The sequence below is a fragment of the Protopterus annectens genome, chromosome 4.part0, assembly GCF_019279795.1.
Source record: "Protopterus annectens isolate FY-2018-M chromosome 4.part0, PAN1.0, whole genome shotgun sequence".
Classification (NCBI taxonomy): Eukaryota; Metazoa; Chordata; order Ceratodontiformes; family Protopteridae; genus Protopterus; species Protopterus annectens.
In genome coordinates, this window is record NC_056733.1 from 1,402,064,605 (window position 1) to 1,402,077,437 (window position 12,833).

The window sequence follows — 12,833 nt, forward strand, 5'->3', positions numbered from 1 at the left end:
ACCACACCCAGAGAAAAAAAGGGGGCCACAAAAGGGTGCCTGAAGAATAAATGGTATATATAACACACACACACAGCACTTCTATAAACTATTTAAGAAATATAAAGTTATTTCAGCAAAAAAATAAGTAGCTTATCTGTAAACTGTAACCAATTATCAATTTTCTATCTGGTCTGAGCTCTCCTCAATCCGATCTGTTGCAGCGGCAAACTAGATCTGAGTAATGGCAGGGAGGATTGTGGGATATGGGCTGGTCTCGAGATTCTCTGAGATTCAGAGCTTTGCAATTGGCCGACTCGGAGTAGAGGATCGGCTCCGAACCCGTGTGTAAGAACAAACGGCGAGATTGAACACTCTCACATGGGTACATTTACAGTTTATAAAGAAAAACAACTTAAGGGTGTTTGGTACGCCTCCTTAACTAAGCACAGTGGAATCATAAACTGCTGCAAGTACAATTTCTAATTAAAATGAGCTGAGAGGGAGATGGGGGTGTGTGCACACTACAAAGATTACAAGTGTAGCAAACACATTATATTAAACACAACTATTCAAGCCAAATAACACTGCATATTGAAATATTGAAAAGCTGATTAAGGGAAAGAAACATTTATACACACTTTCTTATTTATAAAGCGTTTCAGTAGGTTTACAGAGAGCTTGCAGGTGAATTTTGTTGTTTGATTCCCGAGTGTTTAAATTCATCCAGGAAGGCACCTTGTAGTTTAGAGCGGGGGGGGGGGGGGTTCTTACTTATAAAGCATTTTGGCAAGTTTGCAGAGAACTTGCATGTGAACTTTGCTGTTTGAGTCCGGAATGTTTAAACTACAAGGTGCCCCCCCGGATGAGTTAGTGTACATACTCCCAGGAAAAGACTAATAGGGGAGGCCAGAGTGAAAGTCTGTACCATACCATCTTCTCTCTCAAAAGCAGCATGGCTTTTGGTCTGATTGCAGTACATCCACAGCTATCTGGAACCTCAACAACAACCCTCTTTTTGGAATGGACAAATGCCTAATCACTTAAGCAAATTTTATTGATCTCACCAGAGCCTTTGATCTTGTTGATCACTCAATTCTTCTACACCATCTCACTGAAATAGGCATTAGTGATGACACACTGCCCAAGTTCACAAACTACCTCTCTAACTGCCATTTCTCAGTTAATTTCAGGTCATCAACCTCTACATCAGTCCCTCTGCAGAAAGGTGTCCCTCATGGATCTATTATGGCATCTCTCCTCTTTTCTATCTACATTAACAACTTCCTTTTGACTCACTCCATCTTCCTCTCCTGCATTATGATGATGACATAGTCCTAATCTGCTCCAACCATTCTGTCTCTTCTTCTGAAATCAAACTACATGCATACTACTAAATTCCTATAAAGCAAAAACAATGTTTTTTGGCACAAGACAAAAGATCACGTCTATCTCCAGGCATTTAAAAATCCCCAAGCATCTGAATAACACTGTAGACAATGTCACTTAATTCAAATAACTAGGCATTTGGTTTGACCCCCTTCTTAAATTTCCAACTCCACCTGGACTACACACACGCAAAAATTAACTCTTTCCTATTCTGGACTAATAGGATCTCCCCTTTTCTATCCAGACCCTATAAAAATGCCATAGGTAAAGATGTCTTACTGGTTCAGCTAGAACAGTGGCTCCTACTGACTGCTGCAGCTTCTAAAAGAAATGTATCCCCAATTCAATTCACTTCAAATGCCATTTGTAGAACCATCACACTCTCTCCTAGAAATTAACACCCGACCACTGTAAAGCCACTGAAAAAGCTAATTGGTTACCTGTGAAACAACGTGCTGACTTTCTACTTGTCTCTCAACTACAACTATTTAAACTCATCAAAAATGACACCTTCCCTCCATGTGCTTCCAGACAATTCACAGATACACTGACATACAAACTTAGAAATCTTAATCACTCATGTCCTCTCCTCCAATCCCCCCTCCCAAACTAGGCTTTGCTGCACAGTGCTTGATCCCAAGTTATGGGAATTTCTCCCTTCTCAGATCACTCCTCTCACCCACTATCCTTTCACAAATAAAAGCATATTTCAAGACGCTGGGAAATACAACTGCTATCTCTCAGGTCATATAACTTAACTTCTTCATTCCCTTCTTCCGTCTACATACCTTGCTCTGACTCTATATTTTGTTTGTGATATTTTCAGCATATCATCTCCGATTTCCACTCTATAAATAATACATGTATATGTTATGTTTTTTACTCAGTCTTTACACGTCATTTATCTATGGCCTTTTTCCCTCATGTCAACTATGACATTTGTTTTATATACATATATATGTATATAAAATATACACATGGATCCCATTCGCATTGTTCATACAGTTGTCTGAAACTGACTTTGCCGAGACCGTATCTCCGAAATTACACTTGTCCGAAATGGCACTTTGCGATCGCACTACAGTATGTATGAACAAATATACCTTTGTTGTTAATGTAGTGCGATCTCAGAGCTAGTATATATAATTAACAGGGTGTGTTGTGTGTGTATGTGTGTGGGGGGTGCAGCCCCCCTGCAAAAATTAGAGAAAAATTAATGAATACGTTTTTACTGTTTTCTGTTTTGGCAAAGTGCCATTTCAGACAAGTGTAATTTCGGAGATATGGTCTCGGCAAAGTCAGTTTCGGACAACTGTACTTTCGGCAATGTGAATGGGATCTATATATATATATATATATATATATATATATATATATATGTATATAATATATATATTTATATGTATATAATATATATATATATATATATATATATATATATATATATATGTATATATATATATATATATATATATATATACACACACACACATACATACATACACACACACTGCACTTTGTACATATAAATGCCATATAACTTACTGCACTCTGTATATAAATTTATTTATTTTTTTTAATTATTTTACATTTGTTACCGGGAGAAATCCAACTGGACACAGGTCCATTTTCAGTGGAGGCCCAGGGAGAAAAGCTCCACAAATGTTTAACATAATACAGTATGCATTTTCAGGCTACTCTGAGACTCCTCTCACAGTCAGAGACAACTCAAATTTGAAGATCAACAATTTTCAGTTGTCAGAAAAATTACCCTGAAATAGGGTACCCACTAGCGCACTACTGTCAGTTCTAAAATTATATTTTTTCTAGATGCGTTTTTCTGCCAATCCTGCAGATCAGTAAACCTCCACATGACACCATCCTATTTGTTCCCAGTCTGGGTGATCCCCATTGAGAGCAAAAGGCGGCATGTCATCATACAAGCAGCCAGTATATGTACTTGTTGGCAACCTGTTAATGAGGATATATATGTATGGCTCTAAACACATTCCCTGGGTGTGAAGAGAGTGCCCTACATTCATCACTGGAACCACAACATCCTTTCCATGAAGTGCATGCTACCATACATTTGAGATAAGAGCCACTACATTTGTGGTTTCAAAGCTAAACACCCACTTCATGTCACTTCTCTGCTGCCTACTGGAATTCTTACTGTAACCTCCATAGGTCACTAGTCCTTTCTGCTGAAAAAAACAAGTTGTCGGTCAGTTACTGAGTTCTTCCCAAGCCAACTCTCCAATATCTGAGCTACTGCATGAATGCTGGTCACCAAGTGTTAAAGGAGAATTCCCCACATGCCAGTTTCATCAAGCTGGTCTGGATCTTTCCAAACTGTTATTTAAGAGAAAGATTTTTTTCTGAACGTGTGGCTTTCTCAACAAAACAGGACTCCTGTTCACAAAACACAAACCTGTTTATCACCTGTACAGTTAACATTACTGGGACAATAGCATCACAATATTTTCTTGTGCGAAATCGATACTTTAAAATTACTATTTCCAATGTATTACATAACAACCCAGGCCTTCCAAGGATTTACACTCAAAATTAGGTGAAATTGGAAGACAACAATGGATACAATTACTGTCCACATCAACCAGAGTTAAAACAAAAGGTTGAGGGATCATCCAGTTAACAGCACAATGTTCCCTAACCTCAAGGGTAAACTAGCATTTGTAATTTAACACAGAATTAGACAAAGCCTTCAGTTTACAGCACCACATTTTTCCTCACCTGGTTGTTTATAAGTATGCAGAGGTGAATGGACTCCTGTAGGAGCAGAGAAACCAGTTGCTGGCAACAAGGAAGGTGTTTGAGTCTTGGCAGGCAAAGCGGCAGGGCTCACATGGCCTGCCTGAGGTGCAGCTTGAGGATGATTAACAACAGAGCCTGAAGGATGAGGAAGACTACTAAACTGCTGGTCTGGTAGTGATGGCAGTAAATGAGTTGCTGCTGGCATAACTTTACTATAAGATGAAGGAGAAACAGTCTTCTCAGGTGGCAAAAGGTGCTGGTAAACAGAGCTCATCTTCTGTGACATTGGAACTAGTTGAGAACTCACTGGAAGCCTCTTACTCTGACCAAGTTCTTGTAATGTATTTGCTGGAGGCGCATTATGAAAATAACTATAATTTTTGTGTTCAGGAGTTTGTTGTGCAGGAAGTTTTCCTGGAATCTGCTGTGCAGTGGAGGCTGGGGGCACTAACATATACCCCTGGCCAGCTGGTATCTGTGATGGCTGCATCAAAGGATTCTGCTTGGGACCTAGAAAAAGAAAAAAAAAGAAAGTTACTGTTCGCTGTAACAACTATGTTGCACACACAGTGTTATACATGTAATAAGCAAACATCTTGGTAATTCAAAAGTCACTACTGCTAAACCAGCTCAGAAGATTACAAGACATCAAGGCAATTTATACTCTGAACTATACAATTTCTCTCTATAGGAATTTTCTTTTACGTCTTTCCTGAAGTAATTTCCAAGGCTGGCACGAATTTTAACCCCTAATCCTAGTCATAGTTTCCAGTGCAGAACCCTAAACTTAAGAATGTTATCACTACTGTGGATTCACTTAATCAGGGTTCCTCAGGGTTGTTTCAAATGGACAAAGACAATTTTTAATAAACCTTTATTCAGTCAAGTCTTTCTCCTTTATATGAAAGGAACTTGGCATACCTCACAAAAATAAATAAAATTAAAACTCAAAGAGAAATTAAGGTTTATCACGATGGCCATACTAAAACATTACTTCAGCATAACCATGTACTTACTTATTCTTTCAACTTTTACATGTTCTTTTTTTAAACTCAGTACCATTATTCCAGTTACAAGATTACTAAACACCACAGTAAAGTGACCCCCCCCCCCCACTGCATCTATATGAAAGGTAAGGGATCAAAACTCATGTCAAACAACCTGCAAGAAGATGCTCACACTAGCCAATTTTGTGATTAAAGACAGCTTACTGGGACACTGTGCTAAAACCATAATGGCTCCCTTGATGACCTGGGTTCCAACAGCAGACACAAATTGCTGGGGAAGCCAGCCAGAACTGCTCAGGTGACTGACTGCCTGACTTCCATTTGATAACTTGGTAGGTGGGATGGCCAAGCTGACCTTTTTCAGCCACAGCCTGGGTAACAGAATGATATGGCTGCTGTTAAGATTCTTCTCACTTCAATGTATTCAAGAAAAATTTGGAACACAAAGCAACATTCCACTTGCTGAACATATAAAACATTTTAACTGACCCTGTAGCAACACACTGATAAAGCCCAGGCTATAATTCAGGTGACCTGTGTTTAACTAGTGACATCACTCATACTAGGAGAAATTAGGTGGTGGAGTCTAGCTGCACTGGCAACATCTGTAACATTGCAGCAGTATCACCTGTAGCAATCAGCTTGCTTTATGAGCAGTTCATCTCTTTCAGGAATTTAGGAAGTACTTGCAGACTGCTGTATGTGCTAACAACTACTGGGAAACTCACAATGTTGCTTCATGGTTAAACAAAGTTAAAAACACACAAAAATCCCATTCTTCCAAGCAGACAACAGAATACTCTTCAGCACCAAATCTCACCTCCCAGGGGATACAGTGGTCTGGTGGCATCTTGCCACCTGGAGGTATGAACAGGTAAAATTCAGTGATGTCTGACAGGGATGTCAGATAGTCATTTGGGGGTGGTGGTGGTGGTTAAGCCACAAAAAAGACAACAAATTAGTGCTACAACACTGGTAATTTTTTAGTCTACCCCAGTGGTTTAGAGTAATTTTAGTGCAGTACAATACATTTTAGGGGAACATTATAGAGAAAAGAATAATATAACATTATGACATGATTGACAGACCTCGATGCTTTGCCAGAGATGGCCTGCATCTGTCATCCCTGGGCTTCCAGACACTGGCCAAGGCTCTTGTCACCCCTATAGTGCCTTTTTTAGGCAGTGTTCCAAAGACCAAATTACCACCATAACAGCTACAAACAAATGCAATATGAGGGTCACACTGCTCAATGCCAGAAGTCTTAATCTCAAAATGCACTCGCACAGGATAACAGCAACCTCTCTTTTGACCACCACATTGCCACTATGGTCAGAAAGCCCTTCTATGTGGCACATCTGATTACTAAGGGTTTTGCATCCAGGAAGAAAGAGGTCATTGTCTCCCTCTACTCTTCCCTCATTAGGCCAATCATTGAGCACAATGTCCCATTTGGCATGTACCTCACTAAACACCTGCAACAACTGGATAGGCCATAAAAGTACCTCACAAAGAGGATCATAGGCCTTAAACATTTGTCCTACATGGACAAACTAAAAAAACTCCCACTATTCTGTATCGCATATCGTCTACTTAGAAACTATCTCTGCTTGACTTACAAAGCCATGTCTGAACCAGCTCTGTTAGAAATGCTACATTTGAAGAAATCCCAAACTCTCTGCACCACATGCTCCGGAGACCTCAACCTCATTACCGCAATCAACAGAACATGCTAGAGGGACAAGTTCATAACCCAGAGACTGCCCATGCTATGGAATAGACTACCCATACATGTCAAGCAGAGCACCTCACTGACCCTTTTCAAGAGAAATCTTGATGAGTGGATGGGAAATAGAAACTTGACCCCAGGAATCACTCCAGTGGCCTTACTCAACAGAGGCACTCGGAACTAAGGTCACATGGCACAATGCCAGGGTAATCCTATGAGATAGGCTTGTAAAGGCTCCAGGGCCATTAGCCTAGTACAGACCTATGAACCTATACCTATAAAGGAGAAAAATATAGATAAAAAAACAAGTACATGACAGGAGTTCTTTAGATATAGGTTTATAGGTTGGTACTAGGCCATCGTCCCTAGGGCCTATACAAACCTAGCCATAACAATTCCCTGGCTATTTCTTCCCAGAATATTTACTTCCCTGATCCCCTGTCTAGCAGAGCGACTGATGTGATCCCCAGGGTGAATTTCCTATCTCCCATCCAAACGTCAAGGTTCCTTTTGAAGATGGCCAAAGAGGCACTCAGCTTGACATGTATGGGCAGTCTATTCCAGAGTATGGGGAGTCTCTGGGTCTGGAACCTATCCCTCCAGCATGTTTTGTTCATTGTAATGACCAGGTTTAGATCTCTGGAGCGTGTGGCTCTGAGGGATTGAGATTTCTTTAAGTGTAGCATGTCCAACAGCAATGGGTTTGACACGGCCTTGTATGTTGAGCAGGGATCACCTCTGAGTAGGCGATATGCAACAGAGTATAGCTGGAGTTTTTTTTAGATGGTCAGCAAAGGGCATCTGCTTTAGGCCTGTGATACTTTTAGTGAGGTACATACATTCCAGTTGTTGCAGATGTCTTGCAAGGTACATACCAAATGGGGTACTGTACTCTATAATTGGTCTAATGAGGGGTGAGTACAGTGAGACAATGACCTCCTTTTTTCTGGATGAAAAGCCCTTAATGATGAGGTGTGCCACATAGAAGGATTTCCTGACTGTTGTGACTATGTGGTTATCGAAGGTGAGACCACTGTCCACCTGTATCCCTAAGTCCCTTATCACACTTTCTGTGTTTAGTGTACTGCCACTTATGTGGTAATTCATGGGTACATGGTTTTTCCCAAAGGGGATAACTATACATTTCTTGGTATTGAGCTTCAGCCCATGGCTCTGGCACCAAGCATCTGTTTCTGTAAGGCCCTTTTGTAAAATATTCACATAATTTGGAGATTCAATAATGGCTCCTAGTTTGCAGTCATCTGTGAACTTTGTTAGCCAGAGTCCCTTAGTGCTGGCCAGTACTTCAGAGAAGTAGATGCCAAACAAGAGCAGTCCCAGAACTGAACCCTGAGGTACTCTGCTTGTCACTTGTCTGAACTGGATTTTGAGTTGGCTACTTTTACAGTGTGGGTTCTGTCAGTAAGCCAGTTGGCAAACCACTGGGTGATGTAGGGATTAATGCCCAGCTTAGTAAGTTTATCTAGGATTCCAGAGTGGGGGATGGTGTCAAAGGCCTTGGCGAGGTCCAGATAAGCTGTGTGGACCGCCTTACCCTTGTCCACGGCTCTGGAGACTGATTCGAAGAAGTCAATCGGTTTGAGGAGACAAGATCGGCCCTTTGAGAAACCAAACTGGGTGGGGTCCAGTGTTTGAAGATTGCCAATGTCTTTGTTTATAAGTTCCATGATAACACGTTCCATGGCTTTGCAGATCAGGCTCGTCAGACTGATGGGAAGATAGTTCCCGGGATCCAAGGTAGATCCCCCCTTGTGGAGTGGGATAACTGTAGCTGTGCACCACTCATTGGGCACAAAGCCTGAGGTGAGGCTATGATTAAACATGATACTTAGGTGAGGTGCCAGTTCATGTAGTACACAGCCCAGGATGTCATCTGGTCCCATGGATGCTGCATTCTTAGCTTTGGAAAGTGCGTTTTTTTACCTGTGTGACCGTGACTACCGGAATTTGGCAATCTTTTGGTACTGAGATGGGCCCTTTAGGAAGTGAGAAAGGGGTGAATTTGGCAATGAATCGATCTATCAGAATATTGGCAATATTCTTGGTTTCAGTACATTTAATGCCATTCTGTTGTAGCTCAGAGCAGATCTGAGCATTGCCAGGTAGATTCTTGACATAACTATAGAATGCCTTGTGGTTGTCCTTGGAATCTTTGGCAATTTTATTTTTGTAACTAGCTTTGGAGGATTTTATGAGGGACCTCAGCTTCTTACTGAGGCTGGTAAGGGAGTTTTTTGCATCCTGAAATTTTCCTCTTTTCTGCAACAGTTTCTTCCTTCTGTTGTATAGTTTGTTTATGGCAGGGGACCACGAGATTGGGTTCCTTTTTTTGGAGGAGACAGTCTTGGTTCTATTTGGAATGGCATGATTCATACACGAGTGGATGTGCTTGTACAGTGCCTTAGTGTAGGATTCAGCAGTCGAACTTTCAGTTCCCGTCTGCATGGATGTCATGAGGTTTGTCACTTCTGACTTGAGTAGCATGAAGTTGGCTTTGGAGAAGTTTTTTATGGAGGTTTCCCTATTGGGGGCTGGGGGTGGGATGTGGACGTCAAGGGTGATTAGCTTATGGTCAGATCTGACCGAGGGGGTGACCACTGGTGTGGAGCATTGATCGCCCATGTTGGTAATGACCAGGTCTAGGATATTTGAGCCCCTGGTGGGACTATGGATTAGCTGATCCAGGGTATTGGAATTTATGAATTCCAAGAACCGTTGGGCAAAGGTGTTGGTACCAGAGTAGTTTTCCCAATTAATGGCAGGGTAGTTGAAATCACCCAGTATTAGGGCGTTTGGTTGTATCTTAATATTTTCCAGTATGTTTAGAAAGGTGTAGTGAGAATCTTGGGGCATGGTGTGGGATCTCTAACAAGCTACAATTTGGATTGTAGTCTTACCTTCAGATGCACTGTGTTGGGCAACAAGCCTGGAGGTGTGAATATCTTTGGTGAATATGGACACCCCTTCGCCTTTAGTGTAGCTTAGATGGATAGGGTTTGCTGAAAACAATATTTAGAAGAGGTTTTCAAATGTTCCAGAAGAGATTTTCTAAATGAAACAAAGGTGGGCTGGTTGTGAATGTCTGAGGGAATGGAGGTCCGAATTGCTGGCTCTAGTTTGGAAGGGCACAATGTGTGATGATAACTGTAATACGGAGCATATACTATGTTAGGCATGCTACAGAAAGGAAGTTTTTAGGAGGTAGTGTGTTTATTTACCTCTAGTTTACTTGCCAAATCTAGCCAAAATTCATTCTTGAGAAGGTGAATCGAGTGATGAAGACATCACCTGTGAATAAGTAGGCAGCACATTGTATTAAGGTAAGAGTGTTTCCTTTGATAGCAGGAGGCACCAGTGTGTTTGCTTGCCAGAAATGTTAACACTTCAACCTAACTTGTACTTAAGCTTTTGAAGCATGCCATTTAACTGCTATCTACAACCATAACAGGAAGTGCATATTCCAGTTCTGGTAGTGCAATGTTTTTATTTAAACTTAAGGTTATCAAAGACTTTTGAGACAGCTATTTCCAGATGATATGTAAACAGCAGATGTGATCAAGGTATTTTGTACTACAGGGATTTATTTTATGCATCAGTTAACTTGCAAAGGTTTGGTATTGACAGGTCTGTGTAGTGTACTGAATAAACAAAAGTTACACACTTACCAAAACTCAATCTGCATTCACACTTTCAACTCTATCATTGCTAGACCTAAGACTGGCAGAGAACTTAGTCTGGCACCAAAAGTTTTGGAGGCAACCTTAGCTCCCCCAGTTTAACCATAAATCTATATGCCTAAGTACTCCACTCCAGATGTAGGACAGCATACAAAAGGCAGGCATAAAGAGGAACAGGCAACTTTACTCAGACCCCCTCAAATCTGAAGGCACCATCAGGATCAAAGTGAGGGATAGTGCTGGTAATGGGGTTGGTGACAGATGAAACTACCAGTCCTGATCTAACATTACATTAAGTACATAACTTTTGTATCTGACACTGGAATTGTCATTTTCATGAACACTAGAACACAGTTCCAACCTAGACCAATGGGACAATTATCAAGAAAGACTACCTCGAATAATGGTGACACTGAAGGAATATCTACACCTGGAAATAGCATCTAGCTTATGGTGGCTTGCAAAACTATTCACAGATGTCCATCTGAAAGCTGTAAAAATGTTGTACCATCGAGGCATTTTTGTACATGGTTTGTGAATGGACCACCGCACTAGTAGAAGGTAAAACTGTAGGGGTCTATATTACAAAGTGGAAAGATAAAAAGAGCGAATGCTCTTTTATCAAATACTAAAAGCTGAAAGCACTAAATATTAAAGACACAGAACAGTGATATTTTTTCCCAGGGAAAAAAAAAAAAAATCACTGGGCCGTTTTCGGGACTTTGCCATTTTCTCCACGGTGGTGCGATCTCGAAGTTGGTATATTTAAGTAAGGGGGTTGCGAGGGGACTGCAATGAGCTTTTCTTTGTTTGTTTACATAGAAAACCATCAAACCACTGCCATGCTGTCAAAATGGATGGCAAATGGACCAGACAGATGGCAGTTTTAAAACTCTTGCTGATGTCCAGATTGACATGCATGGATGACTACATGCCTTGGATAGTTTGCCCCAAATAAACATCCCCATCTTACAGGAAAGGCATTGTGAACCTTGGCTGCAGTTGATTGCCACCACTGAAGTGATAGCCCGACATCATGTGTAAAAATGGGAAAAGGAGTTGTGGATGGTTGGATGGATCCTACAGTAAAGGCACTGTGGTAACAGTAACCCTAAATAATGTGAGGGCTTGAAAGGGTCTACCTAGAGAAAGGCTTGATTCCAGAATCTATCCACCAGATGTTCCCTGCAAATCCTGGATATTCTGATGGGAGTTTCACATATGTATAAACTCTAGTCCCCCTTAACTTTGAAAGTCCAGTGAAGCATACTGATGTGAAAAGTGGCTCAAGTTACTATGAACACTGCCAAAACTATTAGACTCAGTGCTCTAAGGTAAAGAAAAGCAAGAACAAAAGTATTCTAAATTAGATACATTGTGGTTGATCAGCTGGAAGAAACTTTGTTTAGTGAAAGAAAGGTCCTGCTGGATACTGTGTCCAAAATGCAAAACATGAAAAGCACTGACTGTGGGCATCTGTTGCGATTTTGCAACAACTGCTATTATGCTGAATTACTACAACGGCTAAAGAAGCAAATTCTTCTAGGCAACAAGACTGTCCAATGTTGGGACTGATAAAAGCCAGTCTCCAGGTAAGGAAAAATACTGGAGTCCTGCATCCTGAGAAACTCTGCTACCACAAATATGTACTTTGTGAACACCTTGTAGGCTATGGTGTCATCAAATGGAGAAACACAGAACTGAAAATGTCTATCTCCTATTTAGAAGTGATATTGAAGTCTCTGGAAATCATGTTGTGCAGGTAATGCTTTCTGGAGGTCCAACAAGCACATGTAATGTCCTTTGGACAGACAGGGAAGGATAGATTGCACCACTGCCATAAAAAGGGCTCTGATGTTTAGCCAAGATTAAATAATTCATTGTCAAGTTTGAAACCGGTTTTAAAGGAAAAAAATGTTGAAAAAAATGAGTTATTTATTGGTTCTTCACTCCTGTTTGGAGCTATTAAAAATGTGTGTCAATGAAAATGGTATGAATATTGCATTAAATACAAAAATAGCACAGTACTGCTGGATCACTACACTAAGGGAAGATCTTCAACCAGGACTGAACTCAATGGCAAGTTTGAGGCCGATTTTACAGAAAGTACAATTTAATGTTTTAAGAATCCAGTTATGATTTACAGTCCACATAATTAAAAAGACAGAAGCAATTTTCTTAAGAATAAACAAGCATTTGGGAAAGTATACAGAAAATAATGCTAAATCAGATAACTACAATTAATAGGCTAGTTGG

The 12,833-nt window shown here is 40.6% G+C and overlaps 1 protein-coding gene across 1 annotated transcript in view; it reads right to left on the reverse strand.

The window, feature by feature from the left end:
• SEC24A (SEC24 homolog A, COPII coat complex component) overlaps positions 1 to 12,833 on the reverse strand; it is a 2,581,543-nt gene that overhangs the window by 2,218,605 nt on the left and 350,105 nt on the right. The window contains exon 2 of the mRNA XM_044069234.1: positions 4,123 to 4,653. Within this exon, the coding sequence (XP_043925169.1) occupies positions 4,123 to 4,653 (531 nt within the window). The remainder of the gene's footprint in view (positions 1 to 4,122; positions 4,654 to 12,833) is intronic.